This window comes from Pelodiscus sinensis, chromosome 1 (genome assembly GCF_049634645.1).
Source record: "Pelodiscus sinensis isolate JC-2024 chromosome 1, ASM4963464v1, whole genome shotgun sequence".
NCBI classification, from domain to species: domain Eukaryota; kingdom Metazoa; phylum Chordata; order Testudines; family Trionychidae; genus Pelodiscus; species Pelodiscus sinensis.
In genome coordinates, this window is record NC_134711.1 from 239,604,429 (window position 1) to 239,629,668 (window position 25,240).

Consider the following 25,240-nt stretch of genomic DNA (forward strand, 5'->3'; position numbering starts at 1 on the left):
TGCCTAAATTAAAGTTAACATTTGTATTATAGCTAAAGTAGTTTTATTTGAGGAGACCAGAAGGATTACTGATGCTTACACTGGATAGTTGCAATAAGCACTTCCCGACAAGAAACGTGATCTAATTTATATCCACATGAAAACCAGTAAATATGGCCAGTTCCATACCATTGATATTTTTTAAAGATATATGGTCAGGTTTTAGAGTAACTGTTAGCACTATAGTGTAGGGTTAGATGGAAGGTTAAATGCTGCTTTGAGATTCTTATTCTCTTGCTAATCATATGCTCTCTGAAGATTCATTACTGGAAGCGTAATTTGACTATAGATTCTACTTTAGGCTTCTAGGCAACAGCTTGATGGTGTGACTGAAGTTAGACAATTTTTAAATGGCATGAATGAATACTAAAGTGTAATCACCAGATCAAACTATGATTTTTTTCATTTATTTCTTAATATCACAGCTGTACAATTTTCATACATACAAGAGGAAATGCACATTGGCTACACAATGGCATTTGGCTGCATTTCCAATTATAATACAGTAAGTGCAACTCCACTTAAAAATTTACATTTATACACCTTATACAAATTAAAGATTGCTACACTATTATCTGTGACAGTATAAAGCTTGATTTATGTTCAGTTTCATTACTAAACCACTTCCTGATTAAATATAAAATGTACTCAATCATTTTAAAATGGCCCTTATGGTACTTGGCCAGTATATAAAATATTTGTCATGTAAAATTTAACCATTTACTTTTTTAAAAAATAATCTTCTAATGCTATTTAAACATTTGTTATTGAACTGTTATACTGACACACTCTGTAGCAGAAGTCATATTTTACCTTCTTGTTAGATCTTGCATTGGTCATTACTGAAATTGAAATTTGTACTGTACTGCAGTTTTCTTAAAATACAACCAGATGACTAAATATCTGACATTTTGCTGGAAAGGTAAATAACATTCCTCTATAAAGAAAAATGAAATTACACTTAAGAAATATTTATCTAAATTTTAATGGGTATAGTGCTACCAGCACAAAAAAAGAAATAGTATATTGTTTTAAGTTCTGTCTGAACACTAAATGTATACTCTGATTACATTTTTTTAATGTTGGTCCACAGACCACTTTCTTCTTACAGCTGTATCAAATGGAAAAACAAAATTGCTCTTATTGCCGTCCCTATAACAGGAATGGTTTAGTTTCAAACCTCCTTTAAAAAGACACATTTTACAATTCTGGCACCTCAACAAAGGTGACACAGACAATAAATACACTGCTTGCTTGTTGTTTTTTATTTAATTTTTCTTCACAATTATGAGAGTCTACAAACTACCTGTTGTAGGCCCTTTCTTTTTTAGATTTCTCCAGTGCCTTGTCCATAGTTTTCTCATTTTCTCCTCTACATTTAGGGCAGTACCATTTGCCCTTTGGTTTGTGATTGAGTCCCACACATGAGAAATGAAACCACTCAATTGGGCACTCATCATTATCACATCCTATCATTTCTCCATAGGAGACTTGATTACACAAGCAGTATGTTGGCTCATTGGGATCAATAGGAAGATCAGCAGGGGAAGCCTCCCTCTCTGCTTTAGCCTTAGACCTCTTCTTTTTCTTTGATGTTTTTGCTTTCTTTTCCTTTGGAGTTCCTGAGGAGATGTCATCATGATCATGATTATTTGAAGCGTTTTCTCGATTTTCGTTATTTCTTTGCCTCCTAGACCTCTTATTGTTGGGCTTTTCAGCCTGAGTGATTGTCTCAGTCTTTGACTTATCTTGGTTGGCTTTGCCACTGTTTCCAGTGGTCTCATTAGTTTCTTGACAGGTCTCAAATAGTTCCACGTGACTGTCCACTTGCCTGGTTCTATTCTCAACAAGCTCCACCATCTGACTGACAATTTGAATCTTTTCATCCCCCAGTTCCTGGCTCCGGATCAGTGCTCTCTGTATGCAATGCAACAGTCTTCTCTTCTGCACTGCATCAGTTTCTCGCTTGAACTTTTCATAATAATCATCCAGCTCCTTTAAGATCTCTGCAGAGGAAAAAAAGTAAAACTATAAATACTATGCACATACAGAATGGCTGAACAAAACCATGCTATTGCTTCTGAAAAGCAGAACCACTTTCTTGTAAAGCACAAAGCTGATCAAAGGCAGCCAACTGAAGTTGAAATCTTAACAAATGTCTCACATCTACAGCTGATTTTTTTATCTTTAACAAGTCTCTCTGGAATAGAATGAAAATACCATCATCGTTTCAATTTAGAAATTTATTAATACAAATAATGTTATTTTAGACAGTTATGCTCTGTGTGAGTGTTGTGGGTGCAGCAGTATGTGATTTCCATGAAGCAGCTTGTCACAGTGAAGGGAAGTTACAGATTGCCAGGTAAGTGCCCTCAATCTTCAAGACTTTTCCTTTTAGACAAATCAATAAAGTAACACAAGATTCTGTTGAATTTCCATCATCAACAACTTCAATATGCTCTAAAATCAGCAGTGGGACTAAGAAATGAGTGTGAAACAGTTAATAGCTTTGCAGCAATGGGAGTTCTGTCACAGGTGGCATGCATGCCCCAGTTTTGACCCTGGATCATCTTGAAATGGAATACATCATTAGGAAGAGGTAATTCTCTAAGGTATTGCAGGCAGTATTAGATCACCATGGGCCTTTCATTGACATCAGCACAGAGTGGTCAGAGAGGGTTCATGATATATACATCTTGGCTGTGTCTAGACTGGCAAGTTTTTCCGCAAAAGCAGCTGTCTACACTGGCCGCTTGAATTTCCGCAAGAACACTGACTTCCTACTGTCTGAAATCAGTTCTTCTTGTGGAAATACTATGCTGCTTCCGTTCGGGCAAAAGTCCTTTTGTGCAAAAGGGCCAGTGTAGACAGCTCAGATTTGTTTTGCGCAAAAAAGCTCCGATGGCAAAAATGGTGATTGGGGCTTTTTTGTGGAAAAGCGCGTCTAGATTGGCACGGACGCTTTTCCGCAAAAAATGCTTTTGTGGAAAAGCGTCCTGCCAATCTAGACGCTCTTTTCCACAAATGCTTTTAACAAAAAACTTTTCCGTTAAAAGCATTTGTGGAAAATCATGCCGGTCTAGACGTAGCCCTTCAGGAACACTGGCCTGCACAGAAAGCTGCAAGCAAGGACTTTCTTTCCAGACAAGAAGATTCCAATGGTGGAATACAGAAATGCCCATAATGATCCTGGAAGACCAATCTTATCCCTTACTCACCATGGTTCATGAAGCCTTACACAAGAAACCTGGACAGCAGCAAGGAGTGCTTAAAATAGCCTTAGCAGAGGCAGAATGATTGTAGAATGTGCTGTTGACAAATTAAAAGCACACTGGCACTACTTTTATGGCAGATTAGATCTAAATGAGGAAAGACCTAAATATTCCCATGGTCATAGCAGCCTGCTGTGTGTTCCATATTTGTGAGGCTAACAGTGAGAAGTTTCCCCAGGGATGGAGTGTAGCGGCAGATCACCTGGCAGCTGATATTGAGCAGCCAGATACAAGGGCTGAGTTGCAAGGGGTGGAGGATTCTACTGGAATCAGAGAGACTTTGAAGCATCGTTTTGTCAATGAGCTCCAGTAATGTGTCATTCGACACAGTACTTTGCCATGCTTTGTTAACTTGCTGCCTTGCATGAAAATTTTGATGATTCCTGACTGGGATGGTTAGTCAGAAAATGATGAAATTGCCACTGTGAATTAATTCCAGCATCAACCACTGTGCTTTGGAGAGAAATAAAGATTGTTTATCATTTAGAGAGTTTATTTGTATTAAAAAACAATTAACAACACACATACAAAAGAGTGGGTAGGAAGGGAGATAACAATGAAAGGCTGTGCAGCTTTTCTCATAGATGTGTGTAATTCCAGCTATCATTTTGGAAGCTGTCCAATGAGGTGGAGTGACCAGGGTACCAAAATGAAGTTGCAAGGAATGTGTGGGAGGTGTTTGGAGAGGGGGTGGAAAGCAGCTTTGTATGTTTTTGGGGGCGTAGGGAGGGAGATGTGTTCTGCCTGCATTAGAGACTTCAGCATCTCCATTTGGTCCTCCATGTCTTTATCATCTGATCTTGGCCCACTAAAATCACTCCTGGTTCTCTTTTCTGTCCTGCCTATTTTAAATTTTTCCTTTGAAGTTTCTCTCCACTTCCTGATTTTTGAGGATTGGAGCACCTCTCAAAACATGTCCTCTTTGCTCTTCTTGGTCGCCTCCTTATCTGGTGGAGGTGCTCCCCTGGTGTGTGGGGATTCCACTGAAGGCCTTATCTGCAGAAACACAAGAAACAGAAGCATGAGTGTTAGTGCACATACTGCATCAAATCATTATAGTAAAATAAACCACTTTTTAAATACAAATCAGTTTTTCACTGTTAATTGGCAAGAACACTGCTCAGCAAACACCCTGAAGATAGCAAGTTCAGCTGGGGGAGGAGAGAGGGCATTAAGATGGAGCAAAGGATCTTGCAAATTTTTTAAGGGAATCACTGCAGGTGACATGGGACAATACTGCAAATTCTGTCACCATTTTCCATAGGCAAGAGTCCTTGAAGATGATATCTAACTCCTGGAAGTCAGCAGGGATACAAAGGTGCATCTCTTGCATACATGCAGCTTCAAACCAGGTCCCTATGCTGCTCACCTGTGCGCCACTTTGGTCCCTGCACAAGTGATTGCTGATTAGTGCAGGAAAAGGGGGAAGGAACAAAGCAACTCTGTCAAGCAACCTTTGACAGAAGATTGGTGAGTACCTAGAGGAAAGCTTCCTAGAGATCTGTTTGGAGGATTATCACAAACATTTGGGCTGCATTAACACACTGCTTAACTAAACTGCAGAATGTGAAGCACACACCAACACAGCTAATCTTGTACCTTTCCATCCCTTCACCTGCTTCTATAATATATATAACCAAGCAGCATCAACTCAAAAAGATCACTTACCAGAGTTCTCCTCTGCCACCTCATGAGTGCCAAAGACAGACTGCTGGCACTGGCCAGACCTCTTCAGGGTGGAAAAGTTTTCCTGATTTGTTGTGCCACTAGACTACCCTGGCACATGCTTCACATTGTTCTCTAATGCAAACTTCTCATCCACAGCTTTGTCCTCAAGGTTGAATCTGATGTCTTCAACCTTGCCAGAGTATCCACAGGGCTCTTGGTAATGTAGGTGATATCACTGCTGAATATGGCATCCATCCAGCTCCTTATAGAAAAGCAAGTCTTTGGGTAGCACCAGAGTGACAGTTTGACTCTCTTGCCTTCTGGTATGTCTGCCTCTGCACCTTTAGCTTCACAAGGCACTGATGCATGTCCCATTTACAGCCCTTATCCAACACGCCAGAAGAAATCTGACTGTAAGCGCCAGCAGATCTAACAACACTGGTGTGCTCCAGGCATGACAGCATTTGCTATGGGGAGCTGCCGTGGTCAGCTGAGAAGATGTGATGTGAGCTGTCCACTCTGAGCAAATAGGAAGTTTTCAAAGTTTCTCAGGCCTTTAGAGGGGTAGATACCTAGGAGTAATATAGCAGAGTTCTAACTCCAGAGCAGTTGGGCTGGGTGTTGCGAACACCTATTGAAGGCGATTTACAGCAACATAACAGCAAAGTGTCTACACTGACAGTTTGTTGATATAACTTTGCCTCAAAAAGCTCTATGCCTCTTGTCAACGTGGTTTTATTTTGTCAGCAAAGCAAGGGAGTTTTGTTGACAGGAGGACCACCATGGTGTGTACACCTCCTGTCTTGTCAATAAAACCTGACTTTTTGTCAACAAAACTGTGTAGTGTAAACAAGGCCTAAGGTACTATTCTATTCCTCAAGAGTCTTTGGCAGGTGAGTGCCAGGGTTGCTGGCTCAGGACTGCAATATACAAACTACTGATATATTTCAGGTATTTTACTTCCTTTTAAGGTGTGCAGGAGCCTTGGGGCCAAGCCTGCGCATGGCCACATCCCTCCCACAGCAACATATTCTGTAATGGTTGATTTCTGAGTAAATACATACATCTGTTTTCAGCATGCATTTAACAAGAGAAAGTAAGTATTTAGGACATTCAAATATATTTTGCAACAATTGGACCAGAGATGATCTGTGATTTAAAATAGCAAAAGTAAATAAATGCATCTGTAAACCAAATGAAGATAGTTTTGAAGTGACATTATTGTACTACTTATTAAAGGGATTTTTTCAACCGACTACGAGAGATTGCTTTGGAGAGAAAAGTAGTTTTAAGGGGTCAAATGTGTGGTTCTCCAGTTCATAACTGTGAAAAACAGATAGCTGTGTTTTGATCTGTGCTTATGTCATCAAACTCCATTCAATACCAGTGAGACGGGTTAGATTCCCTTCCCTTTCACCATCATAAATATACTCATTCCTCATGAGATATTATTCAAAATGAGGATTCTTTTTTTAACTGCATCATGGTTTGTTTCTCTTTCCATTCACCTTGAAATGAACACAAAAGCTGCTGTTAGAACATAACTCTTGGCGATAAAAGCACAAAAACTGATAAACCTAATAAATGTTAAAATCCCACCTACATTTAAATAAATAGCTAAGCTCTGACTTTGAATTTTAGAAATGTGTACATTTATCTGCCTAATAAAGGACAAGAAAACATACTCTTGTTACACAGCTAATACCAACAAAGCTCTTGCTATTTAGCCTTGTCTTGATTAGGATAAAAATATGTTTGTTTTTTGATAACATGTGAAATAATATTCTAAGACTTTATTTTACATACAGCTAGTAATACTGTAACAGGTAGAATTGGTTTGAATGTGCCAGCTAACTAAAAAAACCCATCATTTTATACTAACCAAGACTCTTAAAGATTAAGTATATTGGAAGATTAGACATTTATCATCATTTTCAATTAATGAAATTCAGAAATCTACATTCCAATGTCGTGGACTTCGACACTGTCATTAGTAGATTAGCCCATTTGAATGTGATATATAGATAGTATTTCTAGGAAAAATACTTTGCTTTGTGCATATCCAAAGAATATTTCTCAACAGGCTACAAACTTTGTTAATAATAGTTGAATTCAACACTCGAAGCCTATTACCAAAGCTTCATTTTAAATATCATGTTTGCACTTGAAAAATTTGCCATTAGTGATCATATTTAATTTAGCTACAATAACCTTGACCCTGCCAACTTTTGAGCACTTCCTAATAGGTACTAATCAAAGTTGCTGAGCACAACACAAGACAGCAAGGGCTTGTCTACACTGGCAAGCTACTTTTTCGCTCAAGGGTATGAAAAACACTCGCCCCAGCACAGCAAAGTACAGTGTTGTGAAGCCCCAGTGTGGACATTTCTACAGCACTGGGAGCAATACTCCCGGCACTGATAGCTTCCCCATCCATCAAGGTTGTTTACCTAGAGCGCTTTCTCCTAGTGCTCCTGCTGTGGCCACACTGCTATGTTAAATCACTGCCGAGGCAGCACGCCATAGCTATGCTTATAACTTTTAAATGTAAACAAAGCCTCTGTAAAGTTGGTGCTGTTTACTACTGTGCTCCCCTCCCCCCCAAAAAAGGTTGTTCAACAACAAGTGAGTGTTTTGATGGGTGGAGTTGGGGGATTATGGTATTTAAGTGTGATATTCGATAAGAAAAGAAGTTGTTTAGCAGCTATTTCAATTGAAAGTTGTGTCAGGATCTAATATCTTATACTCCTTAAACAAGCAGACTTAGCAGCTTGTCTTCTTCAAAATGGCTAGTGCCAATCCCCTGACAGGCCCCATCCATTTCAATGTCTCCCAATATAGTCAAATACCAACGTTACTACCTCTGAATCCCTGGTTTCACTCTGTCACCTGCATGTTTAAACCTTGTTGGAATAATTACAAGATCACATGCTGGGAATTTTGTGCACCTTGTAAATCCATAGGCTGCAGAGAACACAAATATGCAACATAAGCTACGTCTACACTCCTGAGTTTTATCAACAAAAACTGCTTTTGGGCCATAAAACAGTGAGAGTTTGTGGAACATGGACTTTTGTTGGGAAAAACACCCAGTTTCAGTGACAAAAAACTTCCACTCCTCGAAGAGACTTTTTTTATTTCCCATCCATTTATTGACAAAGAGCCATTATAGACAGAGACAGAAGTGGTCTCTGTTGGTTTGCTGACAGAGCTGGTTTCCACCACTATCCAAAATTCTCTACTTAATGTTTTTATCTCTGCACGACCTCTCCCCCACTTTCAAAGGGATCTGATAGCTGAGTGAGCTGCTCTCTTTGGGGAACAAACAAAGAGCAAATTATTGGAATGCTCCTGTTCTGCTCTGCACTAGGAACACGGGCAGGCTGCTGTGCTGCTTTAACATTCCTCAGCACAGAGAGCTCCTCAGGATGTTGCTCCCAGCATCTGAGGAGGCTAGGAGAACTCAGAAGGAACCTCAAGATGCACAGGGAGCAGCTCCGCCTCCCCACATCAATTCCACTGTAGAATATATACCCACAATAATTGTTCATACTGCTGATGAGGGTACTCCATCCCCCCGCTCCCTCTGTGTGAACATGATCTGTTGACAGAGGGAGCAACCGTGAACACACTCTGGCAATTTTTGTTTGTCAACCTTTGGGTGTCGACATACGTTTTATGGACAAAACTTGGTAATGCAGATGTAGCCTAAGGTTTTTCTTACTGTGTAGCGCTAGAAAACCCACCACCAACCTTAAGACTATTTGATGGTCCCCAGGAGTGTGGCCAGCAGCCAGTGCACTCCCAGCCTCATCCTGTGGAGCCCCCTGCCATCCCATGCTGCTGCCACTGATAGGTAGGAGCTGGTCTGTGAGGGAAGCCAGTTTAAAAAACAGCTCCCCATGCAAGACCAGTTCCTGTGCTGCTGCCTCAGATACAGAGGCAGCAGTGTGTGGCAGCACTAGTCTGTGTCTGTGGGGGGTCTGAGCTCCCCGCGGTTAAAGGCTACTCCATGGCAGCAGCCTCTCTTAGCGGGGGTCTGAAGTCCCCGCAGACAGAGGCTGCTGCCACAGAGGCTACTTCTTGACAGCCTCCCCTAATTCCCCCCCCCCCACCTCTTTCGAAAGGACAGGTGGCTTCACGGAGCCGATGCTGGTGGGGGGGAGGGGAGAGATGGCTTTTTAAGTTTGTTCCCCCCAGAACTGGCTCCTGCCTGCCTCCCCTGCTGCCTCTGCCCATGCGTATTGGCTCCCACTTGCCCCTCTATGCGAGGCAGCAGCATGGGGATGGGAGGGCAGGCGGATCTGGTGCTTGTGGGAAACTGTCTTATAACGGCTCCCTACAGGCACCGGCTCCCACCCCCCCCTTGATGCCTCTGATACGTGTAGTTGACTATATGTTGACATTTCTAATACCCCTCAGATAATCTTAAATGCTGCACTATCTGAGCTAAAGTTTCTTACAAAAATGTTCTCTTTATATAAACCAGTAAGATCACAGGCATAACATATAGTTATAGCAATAAATCTGTCTACCTTTTCCTAATATTTACCCAGATCCTTTTTCACCTTTATTTGAATAAGAGTCACAGGTTTATTTGCAGAGTTTGAAATATTTATCGCAATGTTCCCACTGATTCACTGCTGCAAACTCAGACCCCCATAAGTGAACTACTTTAGAATATTCAGTTTTGATCTGGAATAAAAACCAGTTCCTATGTTGTAAAGATTCTTTCTGTCTGCATTAAGGACAGAAGACCGATGGTTCGATACCTGCAAGGATAAAAATCTGTATTTGTGTCATTTTAATTTTTTTCAGAGAACATAAATGAAAAGGAGGCTCTATTTCAATAGCCATGTGAGTGGCTTTGAGTAGGGGCCCTCATCTTTCTCTTCTAACAAAGATTTGAAGACCAAGTAACAGGGAGCAAGATAGTTGCTATTTCTGACGCTATATCTGCCTATCCTTTTATACTGCCAGTAGCCTGGGTGCATGCTCTCAGGTTGCAACTAATATAATCATTTTCTACCATTGCTAACACTGGTACAGCTCCATCAATAGACAAGGTACTGCAGCTGCCAATATTTTAAATCACCTTCTCAACTAACCGTGCCCAGAGTAGATCTAAATGGCATACTGAAACTCCTAGGCTATGTCTAGACTGGCATGCTTTTTTGGAAATGCTTTTAATGGAAAAGTTTTCCATTAAAAGCATTTTCGGAAAAGAGCATCTAGATTGGCACGGACGCTTTTCCACAAAAGCACTTTTTGCGGAAAAGCGTCCGTGGCCAATCTAGACGCGCTTTGCGCAAAACAAATCTCAGCTGTCTACACTGGCCCTTTTGTGCAAAAGTTTTGCGCAAAAGGGACTTTTGCCCGAACGGGAGCAAAAAGCACTGATTTCTTACAGTAGGAAGTCAGTGCTTTTGCGGAAATTCAAGTGGCCAGTGTAGACAGCTGGCAAGTTTTTCCGGAAAAGCGGCTGATTTTTTGGAAAAACTGGCCAGTCTAGACATAGCCCTATTGACTGCAATGGGAGCAGAACATGGCCAATGCTGAACACTTTTCAAAATTCTACCTTAAAAGGTGATTTCACATGGGCAGATAGAAACACACATTTTGCTTTAAAAAAAAAAAAAAAAAAACTTTATTAGAGGTTTGACCCTTATGGCCATTCTTATTAGGGATATGAAGGTATAACAATGGGTGAGCCTTACCAGTTAAACAGTGGTCTGGAGAAGCTCCCCACCTGCCATTGGCAGGGGGTTGCTCCAGCCCTGTGAGGTGTTCCATCCCCCACTTGCCCACCTTTAATTGGTTAACTGGTTAACAGGATTTCACATCCCTAGGCCTTATAATTTCATTAGGGATGTAAAAAGTGTAAATAAATAGTAACCATTTAACCAATCAAAATTCTATTGGTGATGTGGTTAAACTTTTTACCTGGGAATGTAGGAGTAGGAACAGAAGGAAGTTGGAGGGCTCTCAGGCTGCTGGTCTTGGATTCCCTAACAGTTAAATTATGCTAACAAAAACTGATAAGCATCAGGCTATTGGATAACCAGTTAAAAACTAGGGCTGTAAGAGTTTATGTACTAATTATTAAATTTAGCAACTTAGTCAACAAATAATGGTAAAATAAAGTATATGGCAACTCTAACTCCATTTTGTAATACTTTGCCTTACATTAGTAAGCTTTATACAATGACATCTGAGTATTGGCATCTTATTACAATACTCTACTCTTCCATTTTGCTTTTTACAGGTAGGCCAGGAGAGGCCATTAGTTGTGTCATTTATGAGGATTACTGTTTAGTGAATTGCAGGACAATATAGCACTTTAAAGACTAACAAGATGGTTTATTAGATGATGAGCTTTCGTGGGCCAGACCCACTTCCTCAGATCAAATAGTGGAAGAAAGTAGTCACAACCATATATACCAAAGGATAGAATTTAAAAAAATGAACAAATATGAAAAGGACAAATCACATTGCAGAACAGAAGGGGGATGCGGGGGGGTGGGAAGGGGGAGGAAGGAAGGTAAGTGTCTGTGAATTGCTGATATTAAAGGTAGGGAGAGTGGGATGTTTGTGAGTTAATGGTATTACAGGTGATAATTGGGGAAACTGTCTTGGTAATGGGTGAGAAAGTTCAAAGACTTGTTAAGTCCCTGTTGGTAAGTGTCGAATTTTAACATGAATGACATGAATTTAACATGAATTTTAACATGAATAACCTGTCCAACACATTATCAATAAACTACAGCCTATATTGGAACAGGATACCATACTCAAAGAGGCTCTGGGAGACAGACCCATAGTCTCCTATAGACAACCACCTAACCTCAAGATGATTCTTACCAACCACCACAGGACATACCACACTAATACCAACCCTGGTACCTTCCCTTGCAACAAACCCCGTTGCCAGCTTTGTCCACATATTCATTCTGCTGATACCATTATTGGACCTAACCAAGTGAGCTATAAGATCAAGAACACATATTCCTGCGCATCCAGAAATATAATCTATGCTATCATGTGCCGAAAGTGTCCGTCTGCTATGTACATTGGACAAACATCTCAGACACTTCGCCAAAGGATTAATGCCCACAAAACAGATATCAGACAAGATCACAAAGAGAAAACAGTTTCTTGCCACTTTAACCAGAAAGGACACTCTCTAAATGACTTAGCCACCTGCATTCTGCTACAAAGACCTTTTACATCTGCACTTGAAAGGGAATCCTCTGAACTGTCATTCATGTTAAAATTCGACACTTACCAACAGGGACTTAACAAGTCTTTGAACTTTCTCACCCATTACCAAGACAGTTTCCCCAATTATCACCTGTAATACCATTAACTCACAAACATCCCACTCTCCCTACCTTTAATATCAGCAATTCACAGACACTTACCTTCCTTCCTCCCCCTTCCCACCCCCCCGCATCCCCCTTCTGTTCTGCAATGTGATTTGTCCTTTTCATATTTGTTCATTTTTTTAAATTCTATCCTTTGGTATATATGGTTGTGACTACTTTCTTCCACTATTTGATCTGAGGAAGTGGGTCTGGCCCACGAAAGCTCATCATCTAATAAACCATCTTGTTAGTCTTTAAAGTGCTATATTGTCCTGCATTTTGCTTCAACTACCCCAGACTAACACGGCTACATTTCTATCACTGTTTAGTGAATTGTGATAGAAATGTATGCTAAAATTCGACACTCTCCGCAGGGGGCTGAACAAAGACCCCAACTACCTTACCCATTACAAAGATAGCTTCCCCAATTATCACCTGTAATACCATTAACTCACAGACATCTAACATCTACCCTTCCCCACCTCTAATATCATTAACTCACAGGCATTTACCTTCCTTTCCCTCCCTCCCCCGCATCCCCCTTCTGTTCTGAAATGTGATTTGTCCTTTTCATATGTGTTCACTTTTTTTTAATTGTATCCTTTGGTATATATGGTTGAGACAATTTTCTTCCACTATTTGATCTGAGGAAGTGGGTCTGGCCCACGAAAGCTCATCATCTAATAAACCATCTTGTTAGTCTTTAAAGTGCTACATTGTCCTGCATTTTGTTTAATGAATTGTGTATTTCAAAGCTTTTGGAATATTATCACACCCCATAGATCAGCAAAATGTTATTCAAAGTTCAATTAAGTTTTATTAAAGGAACAATCCCACACCTAAAATATCTGCCCAAATCTTGCTGTAAACTATATTTATAAACCCAACTGTAAAGGTCTATTTCTGGAACACCCTCTCCTCCCCCACTATCCCCATATGAAGAGCCTGTTGTTTCCAGGAAGGACAATGGGGGTTAGTTTGCTTTTGGGGGGGGGGGACAGTCACGTGAGAAGGAGGCTGGGGGACTCACAAGGGCAGCAGAAAGTCCTCTCCTGGCGGGGCCGGATGCAGTGGGGCACCCCCCCCTTACGGCTCCCCGCGCGCTGGGGGGGGGGGCCGCTGGGCTGCGGATACGGGCGAGAGCGGAGGGGGGCGCTGCCCTGCCAGCTTCCATCCCCGGCTCCTCCCACTCACGGCTGCGCCCCGCTGCCAGGACAGGCGGGGGATGGGCACCGGTGGGCGCTCAGCCAACCAGGAACGAGCTCGCTCGGTGCCCCTCCCTCCCCCGGAAAGAGACTCCACCCCCTCCTTAGCAACCGGCCAGTTGCCAACGCAGCAGAGATCACCAGGACGTGACGTCAGGCTATTGTTCTTGAACAGGAAACGGGCCCCTCCGAGTGTCTCCCCCTGTTCTTCGGAGAACAGAAGCTGCAGTCTGCGTCAGCCAATCAGAAATAAGGAGTACGGGGAAGACCCGCCTTAACCCCCTCCCCGCACCAATCAGAATAAAGAGTACGATGACTCCACCCCCTTCCGGAGCAGTGTGCCAATCGCAATAAGAAAGCCTTAAAGCTCGGCGCAACCCGAATGGGAAAAACCCAGATAGAGCCCGCCCACCTGTCCCAACAATCCAATCAGGAGGAGGACACCTTCCCCCTCCCCCATCCATAAACGTGTCAATCATAATCAGAAAGCCAAAGTTGCGCCCGCCTCGCGCAGCTCCCTGGCGCCAATCAGAAACTGGGGCCTGGGGAGGGATGACTCCAGATATTCAAATCAACCCCACAAGCTGTGACTTCGGAAACGTCACGAGAAGGCGGAGCTAGAAGGCGGAACAGCACGACCAGGCAGTGAGCGACAGAGGCTGAGCCATGGGGGCAGATCCCAGCCAATAAAGCGAGGCGGAGCGAACCAAGATATGCTAATGAGGAAGGGCTATAAAAGACGCTGCGAGGGTGACTCCGGCATAGCGCGGAGACAACCTCTGCCTGTGTCGAGATGTTCGCCCGGGAAGACGCGCCCGCCCTACACTGTTTCCCCCCCTCCGCCTGTAGTTCTGCCCTAATCTTCCCTTCCCCCCTGCCCTGTAGCCACTACTGCTGGTACCCTCGAGGGGGAGGTTCCCACCCGTCTTGCCCGCGCGGGAGGGGTGCCTGAAAATCAGCGGCAAGTGCCGCAGAGACCGGCCACCCCCTGCCCCGTAGAGCAGGACGGGGAACATATTCCAGCAGCGGGGTCCCCTCTAGTGCCACCTCTACCCGCAGCATCCAACAGACCCGCCCCCCTGCACACACAGCTAGTGACAAAGCTGTTCCGAAGCCCACGCAAACTAACCCCTTCTTCCCCTCCCCGCCGCCCGTGGGGCAAGGAGACGGCATGCCCCAGAGTGAGTGCCGCCAGGACGCCGCGAGAGAGCACGTAGCTTTCAGCTCATCCATAACCCATCCGGCGTTTATTTTATATAACTCCTCTTTTCCCCTCCTCACACAAGGGGGGGTGTTTAACAGGGTGAAACGCGCCCTCATTAAAAAGACAGAAGAAAGCAGACCCTGCCCCCCACTCGCATCTACACCTCATCCCCCCTCCTTCCCTATCAGCCTCTCTCCCTTACTACAGCCATAATGAATACTGTACATTCCTAAATGTTGTTGTGCTATAATCTCTCCCTCTGTCCACCCAGCACTTTCCCCAGTACCTACAAAATCTTCCCCTCCACACAACTACACACCCAGAAATAGCTTTCCTACTCCCACAGACCGCTTTCCTACTCACCGTCTTTTTGTCCAGTATTTTACACTGAAAAACAGAGTCCTTGTTTAATAAGAGAAGCCGGAGACCTTTTGTTCCGCCCCATGACAAGAACTAACGCTGCAGATCAGCCGCTTTCCCTTCTTCTAGGCTCTCTTTCCGTGCTTTCTCCCTCCTCCCCAAAATAAAACTACCACCCCTGCAGGAGGGGGGGAGACAGGCAAAGGGTGCCAGGACTCAGCTACGAAGGAAAGACAAGCCTAACCCAGCACCACACACACAAGAAAGCACTTACCTTGATATTTGGCGTCAATTTCCCTCATCAGGGAGACATTTCTCTGCAGATCGAAGGGCAGAGACTCGATGGAGTCCAGATAATCCTCCACATAGTTCACGAGATGAAGCTGCTCTCCGTTTGCAGGACTCAACATTTTCATCCGGCAAGACAAACAGTCTTCCTCCCCCTTTTCCCCCTTCTGTGCGAGAGCGAGCGCTGCTCGCTCCAAAGACGACAGACCCCAATGCACGGCTCGCTCTCTGCCCTCCTCTCTCTGGAGCTCCCCAAAACCGAGAGAAGCTACATCTGACTCCTCTCTTGTAAAAGCCGAGAGAGCGAGAAACACGCACCCGCCGCTTAGTCCCCACCGCCAGCAGCAGCTGATTGAATGGCTGTCGTTGTGGGTAACTCACGAAGGAGGTGGTAGGAACAATCAGAGGGATTTGTGTGTGCGAAGGGGGAGGGAGGGGGGCGCAAACCGGATCCTCCGAAACACTCTGGAAACAAAATCTGCTCTGGAAAGTGTCTGACAGAAGCAGCAGCTCCTCCGCGGGTCTGTGCGCTGCTTTTCTCCTCTCTCCTTCCACGCTCTTCTTGCCGCTGCTCCCCGGCTCTATTAATGCAGCCTCCCCTCGCTCTATACGCCGCACTTGATCCAACGTGGAAAACCCAAATACCAGTTTCAAACACTTGGGAAACATTCAGCCCCGCCACGCACCGCGCATGCGCACCCCTCCCCTATACACACTGACCCTTCTCCCCCCCTTCCCCCAACAGCAGCAGTAACGCTCATGTGCATATTCATTATCTCTGCACCTCCTCTCTCCGTACTCACGTTTAAGAGCAAGAGGTGGGGCTGCCGCAACAGCAGAACCAAGCTAGGGGAGCGGGGGGAGGGGGGGGGTGCTGCTGTTGGTAGGGTACATACGGAGCAAATGCATTCCACATGCCAGGGCGCGTGTGATACTGAGAGTGCACGGGGAGCAAGGACACGGTGCAAAGGAGGTACGTGGCCAGCTAGGAAGTCATGCGGTTACGCGCAAGGGCCCTGACGTTGTAGGGAAAGTTGTGCATGGCGTTGAGCTGCCGGCTGGCGACGCATGAGAAGTTTGTAAATGACGTGCTGAGTTGCGTGGTGCTGTTGCACCGGGGGTCACTGCTACAAACTTTCTGCAGCTGCACTGTCCCGAGCAATCACTCCCGCGGGAGGCAAGAGCCTGCAACGCTGCTGCTGCTTCAATTCCCCGCCCCCTTGACCGCCCAGCTGACAAGCACGGCGTCCCACGGAACTGCCACAGTGCGAGGGTCGGTATCCGCATCTCCGACCCCGTAGCACAACCACCGCCAGGCAACTGCATCAATCCAAGTCACCCAGCGCAGACTGACATCCCGGCCAGCCAGTCGAGTCCCGCCCCGCCCGCCGCTTTGCGGTGCGAACCAATCGGAGACGGGAACTGAGGCGGGGCAAGCAATGACAATTCCGCCTGGGATACCGCGACAAAGGAGGGGGAGATGTGCGCGTGCGCCGTTTGACCAGCGGAGACGAGAAAATGGAGGCTAGGAAATGTGTGCGGATATGGGGGGGGGGGTAACAACTACATTTCCCACCGCGCTTTGCGCTCCCGAGCATGCGCTGTGCACGTGTGCACTGCGGGGTGGGGCGGGCAGGAAAATGACTCGCATGCAGTCCGCACATGCCCGTGTAGGGAACAAAGGGGTTACTGGGGAGGGAGGGGACAGCGCGTGTGTGTTGCGGGGAGGGTTGGCGGGCGCACGTGTGTGGGGGGGGGGGGTATAGGGGTGCAAGCCCTGTGGAGAGGGCGGTGGGATGTCGCCTCCATGAAGCTGGGTGGCAAAGGGAAGGGGGTGGAGGGAAGCTCTTTCTGCGGCCCCATCCCGTCAGCTGCCTGCCCTAGTGGCCTAACAATGAAATTCAGCTGTTCCCCGCCTCTAGTCCTCCCTTCCCTCTCAGAGGAGCCCAGGGCAGCTCTGCAAGGGTCTGGGGCTCTTTCCCCAGTTGTTGCTCCGCGGAACGAGGACTGGCTGCCGCTCTGGCCGGGAGCTGAAGGGACCGGCTTGTGGAAGCTTTAACAAAATCGCTTTTCAGTCTGCAGTTTGAGTTACAAGCTAACCAAAAAAGGAGCAACAAACAAACCAGCCGGGCGGGTTTAAAACTGCGTGAAGAATGAATCACACCGCGAAACGAATATGATGTTTCTTCTGTGGCATCTAAGATGTCCTGCCCTCTACTCGTTCTCTAATTGCCTACGGGGAAAAAAGTGATGTCTGGGTTACTGATGTGCAAAACAAACCCTTCAAACTATCATACAGTATAAAGACGTAAAAAGATACACAGCCAATTATGTTCCCAGTGTGGGTCACCTTTAACTAGATTGTAACTAGAGAGGAGGGCATCTTCGTTTTCTAAAGTTTGATACACATCTATTCTTCTATATGTATTTATAATGAACATAACACGGAGGCTACTACACCGCTCCGTACCCACAGAGGCTGAGATATTGTAGTACAAATATGCCCTGTGCCCAAGGAGAAAGAGACTAGTGTAGGCAACAATGTCTCTTCCTCATATTTCCCTCCCCCCCACTTAAAAATGTCCCAATCCCTGAAAAGGAGAGTGCTTAACACAAAGTAAAATCTCCCCAATGGAAGATAGCCCTAGAAGAGTGAATGAGAGACTGTATCATGCAATACACACCGCCTCTCCCCCTCCCTCCTGAGAAGTAAAGAGATGTTAAAACACAAACAGTGTGCAATACTCTGCACTATGCTGGGAGTGGGAGGAAGGGAACTAAGCCACCGCAAAGCCTCGAACACACATATTTCCGGAGGCTAATACTAAAATACACCCAGCAAAATCTGTCTCGTCCCTAGACAGGGAAACACTTAACATGCAACCAAATTCTCCCTCAATCATTTGAGAGAGGAGCGAGAGTGGAACACAACACACACACAAACCACCCATCAAACTCGCCCAAATCTTCAGTGGGGAAATAGACTGCAATACGCACAGCAAAATCCTCCTTTCCCATTGGCAGTGTTTCCTTCCCTCACACTCTCCCTGCCCTCCAGTAAGCGACATTTGGGGTAGAAAAATCTCTGGCTGGAAAGCTCATTTCTCCGGAGGTGTTAGAGACCCAGCAATTTCTCTGATCTGCCTTGCTGGTGTGCTGTTGGAGCTATGAGGGTAGAGGAGAGGTGTCTTTTGAGGGAATATATCAAATAACGTTTAAAAATAAAGTGATTAAAATCCTTAAGTATCTCCCTTCCCCCTATGTGTTTTAATGGGCGATATTTTTATTTAAAATGGATATTTATTGGTAAAACCCAGTTGTCAAGACAACGGCATCATTAGCAGGAGAGGCCTAGCTCCTCCTCTTTTTCCCTCCCTCCCCTCCTTACACTTCTCCCTCTTCCCCAATCACTCTTAGGTTGCTCTAGCTCTTCATGCATTTCTTCCCTGCGTTTCTTTCACTGACCTGACTGCTGCTGCCACTGAAGCTTGTACTGCAGGAAGCGGCTGCTGAGGAAGATATATATCCCTGATTGGTTCCTGGAGGAATCTCCTGGGGGAGGGGGTGGATTTCTCTTTGTTTTATTGCTCATTCAGTAAGTACAAAATGAGGGAAATATAAATTGCAAAACTTCATTTTTGGGACGCTGCTCTCTCAGCCTGCAATGTCTATGTGAACAATCATAAAAGGAATGGAAGGAGAACTGTGTTGTGGTGAAGGGACTGCAGGATTGACTTATTAAAAAGCTTCCTTACAAGGGTCATATGTAGGGTGCTTCTCCCACTTTAAGCAGTCTTCATGAATACTTGACTTTACTCATGAAGACCTTCACTTAATATAACAGGATTGGCAACATATGTGATTTTATCACAAGTGTCTCAATATTAGGGAAATGAATCTGCTTATCTGAAAAAATTGCTTTCTTAATGCTGGGAGTCATACAATTAACATTGGAGTTTCAGCTTTTTTTTTTTTTGTTAAGTAAGTTTCTAGCCTCTTGGTTGCAGAGAAAAGCTGGAAAACATGATCCCTAAAGGTACCAAAACCAGAAGGCACATCAAAACATTTGTTAAATAATTTAATGATTTTAAGCCAATTTCATGATTTCTGGGGACCTGATTCATGATGATTTTCTATCTAGATATCTATACTATGCTCATCACAATATCTGAGCTCTACATACAATCTCAGCTTCTTTTCTGTTCTGTGCTTTTCTGTTTTCTGTTTTCCTTTTTTATCTATTACTTGTCTTACGTATGAGGTAAAACCTTGAACAGCTAAGAGAATCATAAAATATGCATTTATTCTGTGTAGCAAAATACTCAATGCTCTATGCACAGAACAATAATTATATTCACAAATAATAAACTCAAATGGCCGCAGAAGGACCTCCTAACTCACCAAAAAATAAACTTTCCTCTCTTCCCTCCAGGCCTAGTCAATCTTCTGGGGAAAAGTCTGGGAAAACAGATAAGCTTTCCAGTGTTTCCTGAATCAATAATCTGGGCTGGGCTGTGCTGTTCTAAGAGAGAGAAAGTTCCAGAACTGAGGATCTTTCACTGATCAGACATTCTAACCTGTACCTTGTTTGAACCAGGAGATTTAAATTTAGATGATTACAAGTGTCATTGTATGACAAAAGGGGAGAGAGAAGGTCTTTCAAGCAGTCAGGACCCAAACCCTTTTAAAGTTGTATGTGTCAACAACCATACACCAGGGATTCACTCAGAAATCACCTGGCAGCTAATTCTGATCACAGGTTCCTTGTGCTTTCTGCATGAAATATAAAATGGGCAGCCTCATTCTGCACCAACTTTAATGTTTTGAATGGTAGCTGGCTCTTTAAGGGTAGTTGACCCTATCTCCACCGTGACTGACCAGCTGATGATATGAATGACCCAGACATTAGGTCATGGCTATTCAACACGCCTGCGGGCCGCATGCAGCCCATGGTCTATTTGTTTGCAGCCTGTGGCCTGTTTGTAGACCACGGTGCAATTTGGGTTTACGTGGGGCTCAGCACACAGCCCACAAGTGGAAGCCAAAACAATATAATGGTCTTCTGTTGATAAGCATTTTAGTAGTTAAATTCCTGGACTGTCATTGCTCACAAAAGTGCTGTCGGGTGGAAATCAGGTAAATATTGCATTTTATTAATATCAGCAGAACCGACTTAAATGGGGCCTGTGTGTTGTGTAGTCTTGCCTTAATCTCTGTATTCATGCCCGGCAGTGTGAAAGAATCTGTTTGCATATATTTGGATATATATGCATGTATATGCAACCACACTTAAGTTGTGGCCCTTGGCATGTGCTATGAGTATCATTGTGGCCTCCGGGTCTTCCAAAGTTGAGTAGCTTTCATTAGGTGATAGTCTGAAGATCTCCTGGTTCTCATAAGTGTCAGCAACAGCTCATATGCTAATCATAGTTACAGGAAATGTCCTGCAGGAGTTCCTGTGTCATGAAAGAGAACCTACTTCATATGTGATTCCAAGACAGACGGTCTCTGGCATGTAACCTTGTAGGGAGCAGATCGGGTCCTGGGGAAGGTCCCAAATCAGGAAGAAAGGACATGAATGATAAGTTGAACTTCTGTTAATAGTTTCATTTTGAAGAAATAAAATGAAAGCTCTGAAGAAAGGAGGTTGATGTCTTAGGGCAGGAGAATGCCCTCTGGTCCATGGAATAGAGAGTTAGCCTACTGGTTTATAAAACACGGAACATGTTGAAGCAATACAGCTTTTAGGTGACAAATTTATCTATACCCAGGATGAGGGCCATAAAATAAATGGTCACAACCTGTGTTACCAAGTGCAAATGATAAAGCCCATATGTGGGAACCATGGCAATGTGGGAATTCAGCATTAGCTGGAGATGCAAAGCTTCCAATATGTGAACGTCAGTAGCAAACTGTGCATACCACATTAGTTGAAGGATCTGAGCCATATCCTGAAACTTGCAAGAGCTGGCATGTGTAAGGGTAGTGTATCAGTCAGTGTGGTTTTGGCATTTTGGGGCATTGCTTAAAGAGCACAAAGTTAAGGGTACATTGCAGGACCAGCATGTTTCTTTGCTTTTTATTTCCTGATTTTCAGAGATTTTAGTGTAGCTGAACTCTGGAAAGGCAGCAGAAGTGGGGAGTCTTAATTCTGCTTCAAAGATGTTTTGGGGGTGTCAAGGCTGTTCCCTACTCTGGCACTCTGAGTACAGAAGGTGGTGGCCTGCAAAAGACCTCAAAATACCTTGCCTCTATAGGCTTCTGCTTAAAAGCTAGACAAGGTCACAGATTCTCTGGCATTGGGAGATAGGCTGCTACCGCCAAGTGAAAAACCCCTTTCTTCTTGAACCCAGGAAGAAACACTTGGAACTTCTTCCAGAGGGGTACCCCAAGCTCTTCTAACACAAGAGAGTTTGAATAAAAAGAGAAAACAAACTGTAATCTCTGATAGCTGAACTCTCAGTTTTAAGCATGCATACATAGACTTCCTATTACCTTCCAGGGCACAAGAATCAAATCATCACCTTAAAAAGGTAATTTTATTAACAAAACAAAAAGATATACTTGATCAAACATACTTGGTTGCTAGGTGTTTTAAAGCAATTGAAAAAAGAGCAATTTAAAACAAAGAAATTCCAACCCTGGGATACAGCTTAAAGTACAGTGTATAGGGGGGGGGGGGCACATGGACTTAGCACAGAGAAGTTTAATCAAACAACAAAACAAAGAAAAAATCATAGCTAAATAGACATTCTCTGTCTACTCACAGATCTGTGCTTTAAGGTCCAGTCCATTTCTATGCCCAATATTCTTTGTATACATGGTAGTTCTATCTAGTTCAATTCATCTTGTTCCCTCAACTCGTGGCTTAAAACACACACAAAGAAGAAAAAGCAAGCAGGGTTTCTTTAATTTCAAATATCAACAACTTCTCCCATTGGCTTTCCTGGATCTCTGCCAACACCTCCTAACTACTTGAGTTTAACCCATTGGTTACTGAATGCTGGGATGTTCAGAAAAGGCCAAGACTGCTTCTATCCATCACCAGAGGCATTTACTTTTGTTGGTTTTTTTAAAATAATTTCTTAGCATCCCACAACCCAATGTACTGCAACCCAATTCTCTGCCTTCCCACCTCTAGCTCCTTGGCAATGTTAGCCCTGACTACAGAATGTATTAACTGCATGCTAATCCCTTCCCAGTGACATGACTGTTCTCAGCTCCCCACCCTGGTCTCAACACTGTAGAGGGCAATGTTTTGAAGGAAGACTGAAATGCAAGAGGACATGGACGTGGGGCAAGCAGATGCCTCCGGTGCATTCTCTGCTGCCCCTCCCCCCCGGAAAATATAATCTCCTTCTTTCTCTTCTGCACCACTCTGACCTTTTCCTTCTAGAAGCAGCAAGAGAGGTGAGTTCCTAAAGGAAAAAGATACCTCTCAGAATAATCCCTTATTCACTGAAGGCTCATAGAAAAATAGTTTGGAAATTTAGCTCTTATCCTGTACAACTTGTCCATGATAAGCTGTGGGGCTGGTACTAGCAGGTCCAAGCTACTGTGCAGATATCTCAGAGAGACAAACATTAGGGCTATGTCTACACTCGCGGCTTCTTGCGCAAGTAATATGCAAATGAGGCTAAGCGTGGAATATGGCTGAGCCTCATTTGCATACCTAATGAGCCACCATTTTTTTCAGAAGAGGCTCTTGCGCAAGAAGGAGCATCTACACTGCCCCTTCTTGCGCAAGAAAAACCCTCTTGCGCAATGCTGTTACACCTATTACTTGAGAGGAAGAACGACATTGCACAAGAGGGTTTTTCTTGCGCAAGAAGAGGCAGTGTAGATGCTCCTTCTTGCACAAGAGCCTCTCCTGAAAAAAATGGCGGCTCATTAGGTATGCAAATGAGGCTCGGCGATATTCCACGCTTAGCCTCATTAGCATATTACTTGCGCAAGAAGCCGCGAGTGTAGACATAGCCTAGATGTGTTCACTCAAAGACCCTTTAAATATGCCTCCTGGTATAGCTTAGGTTACCTTAAATAAGGTTATGTTGCACCCAAAGCCACCTAGTGGCCGAACATTATAATACAGTTTAGCATACCACTACATTTCTCCCTTTAAATCAATGATGGGCAACCTGCGGCCCACAGATCCCCCTGTCTGGACCCCTCCTTACACACATCCCATGCACTGAGACACTGGAGCCCTGCACTTCCTACTCCTCCCTCTCCCTGTCAGCCCTTTTGGAGCACCACAAATCAGTTGTTTGAAGCTATTCAGTCTCTCAGACATGTGGGGGAGGAGTGGAGATGGAGCATGAATCGGGAAGTGTGGGGCTCCAATGCCCCAGTGCATGAGAGGTGAGTGGAGGAGGGAAGTGGACAAGGGGTCCATGGGCTGCAGGTGGAACCCCAAAAGGCCACAGGCTGCTGCGGCCTCCTGAGATGAAGGAAGGGCACTTACGTGGCCCACTCACAGTTCTTGGTTGCCCAGCACGGCCTTAAATTCAACATTCTTAACCATTTACAAAATTTACACTATCACAGTGTCTTTGAAGTACCAGTCTGTTAAGTGTCTCTGAATCATACTAGTTTTCTAATTACATGACCCAACATTTGGTCATCTGGCTGTTTATTGCAACAATTGGCTGCTGTTGGTTTGAGTCGTCTTCTTGTTCAGTAACTGTCATTTGTAGCATTTGTACTGTTGACTTTTTTTTCTGAGGAACAAAACTGTAAATGTCAGTAATTTCTGTTGAACTCTCTACTGTTGGTCTCTGTCACCTGTGAGCTGGATGATGTGTTCTTTGTCTTTATGACAGTTGGAGTTGTCCATCCTTTTTCTCCACCCAGTTTGACGTGAAGACAATCACTAGGTTATAGGCCCAGCAGTTCTCTAACTGGATCTCTCAAGTAATAAACATGTTCATAAGCTTTTTTTTTTGCCATTTTAACTGATTTACCTGAGATTTACTAGTATTTGGGTTAGCTAAGAAATGTCCTGGCCCAAACTGTCACCTCATGACCATCATGACCTCTTTTGTTTCAAGAAAGTTTGCATGCTGGAGGTTGTCCCTATGCATATCACTTATAGGCTTGGTAATTTAGTAGAGATATGGATCAAAATCTCTATTAATTTTGGAACATGATGTGGACTTAAATCCCCAAATCAGGAAAATGGACCTAGCAGAATTTACTTTTGGTTTAGTTCCCTAGTAGATCATCTAGAACTTTACAAATTTGATCCAAATAGAGTACATTTCCTAGGCAATGCTTTCTGTTCAGAAAAGTGAGGATTAACATAAATCTAAATCACTTTTAAGACCTCTGGTCTACTTCATATAAAATATGGAACAAACACCAAAAACATATTATCTGATGAAGACTTTATTAAAGAACTCACAACATTTGTTAAGATTCTGACCAGTGGTGAGATTATGCTGAAAAGATATAGTCCAGCCTGACTGGTTTTATGGAAGATCAGGAGTAACAAATGCTATTAGCTTGGCTGTTCTATAAATCCCACCAGCCCTTGAGTTTTGTCTCCTTTGTGCGGGCTCTTTCACATTTTGAAATAATATAAAATGTTTTGTCACTTTTGCATCAAATCTACTTTCTTCTTTTTTAGACTTTTTTGAAATTGCCTTAAAAGTTAAAGGAGCAAAACAAAAATTGATTTAAGCACAGATTTTCTGTACCATCTAACAAGCACAGAAAAAGCTTGTAACCATCTTTTCAAAATAATTAAATGGAATATCTTAAATTGAGAAGCACTAAGGTCTTCAAAAAGGGGAGAGATAATATAAAAAAGGCTAGTTATAATTTATTTCTACTGAACAC

General features: G+C 43.9%; 1 protein-coding gene and 2 long non-coding RNA genes across 4 annotated transcripts in view; 1 reads left to right on the forward strand and 2 right to left on the reverse strand.

Moving 5' to 3' along the window:
• Positions 1-16,154, reverse strand: part of ING1 (inhibitor of growth family member 1) — a 163,783-nt gene extending 147,629 nt beyond the window's left edge. Inside the window, exons 1-2 of one of the 2 annotated variants that reach the window (XM_075918819.1) lie at positions 15,387-16,154; positions 1,294-2,045 (exon numbers count right to left, since the gene is read on the reverse strand). In XM_075918819.1, coding sequence (XP_075774934.1) covers positions 1,342-2,045; positions 15,387-15,528 — 846 coding nt within the window. In that variant the 5' untranslated portion in view covers positions 15,529-16,154 and the 3' untranslated portion in view covers positions 1,294-1,341. Of the gene's footprint in view, positions 1-424; positions 2,046-15,386 lie in introns of those variants that run through there. The other variant, XM_006119698.4, reaches the window with a different exon arrangement.
• On the reverse strand, positions 2,053-15,100 carry LOC142826460 (uncharacterized). Its single transcript, XR_012900593.1, has 3 exons — positions 13,374-15,100; positions 4,980-9,751; positions 2,053-4,307 (listed from the first exon to the last, which is right to left on the reverse strand). It is a non-coding gene; the product is annotated as an uncharacterized LOC142826460 (long non-coding RNA).
• Positions 16,155-16,801: 647 nt separating the features above from the next.
• On the forward strand, positions 16,802-24,328 carry LOC106731747 (uncharacterized). Its single transcript, XR_001368024.3, has 4 exons — positions 16,802-16,934; positions 17,343-18,995; positions 22,603-22,810; positions 24,223-24,328. It is a non-coding gene; the product is annotated as an uncharacterized LOC106731747 (long non-coding RNA).
• The last annotated feature ends 912 nt before the right edge of the window (positions 24,329-25,240 follow it).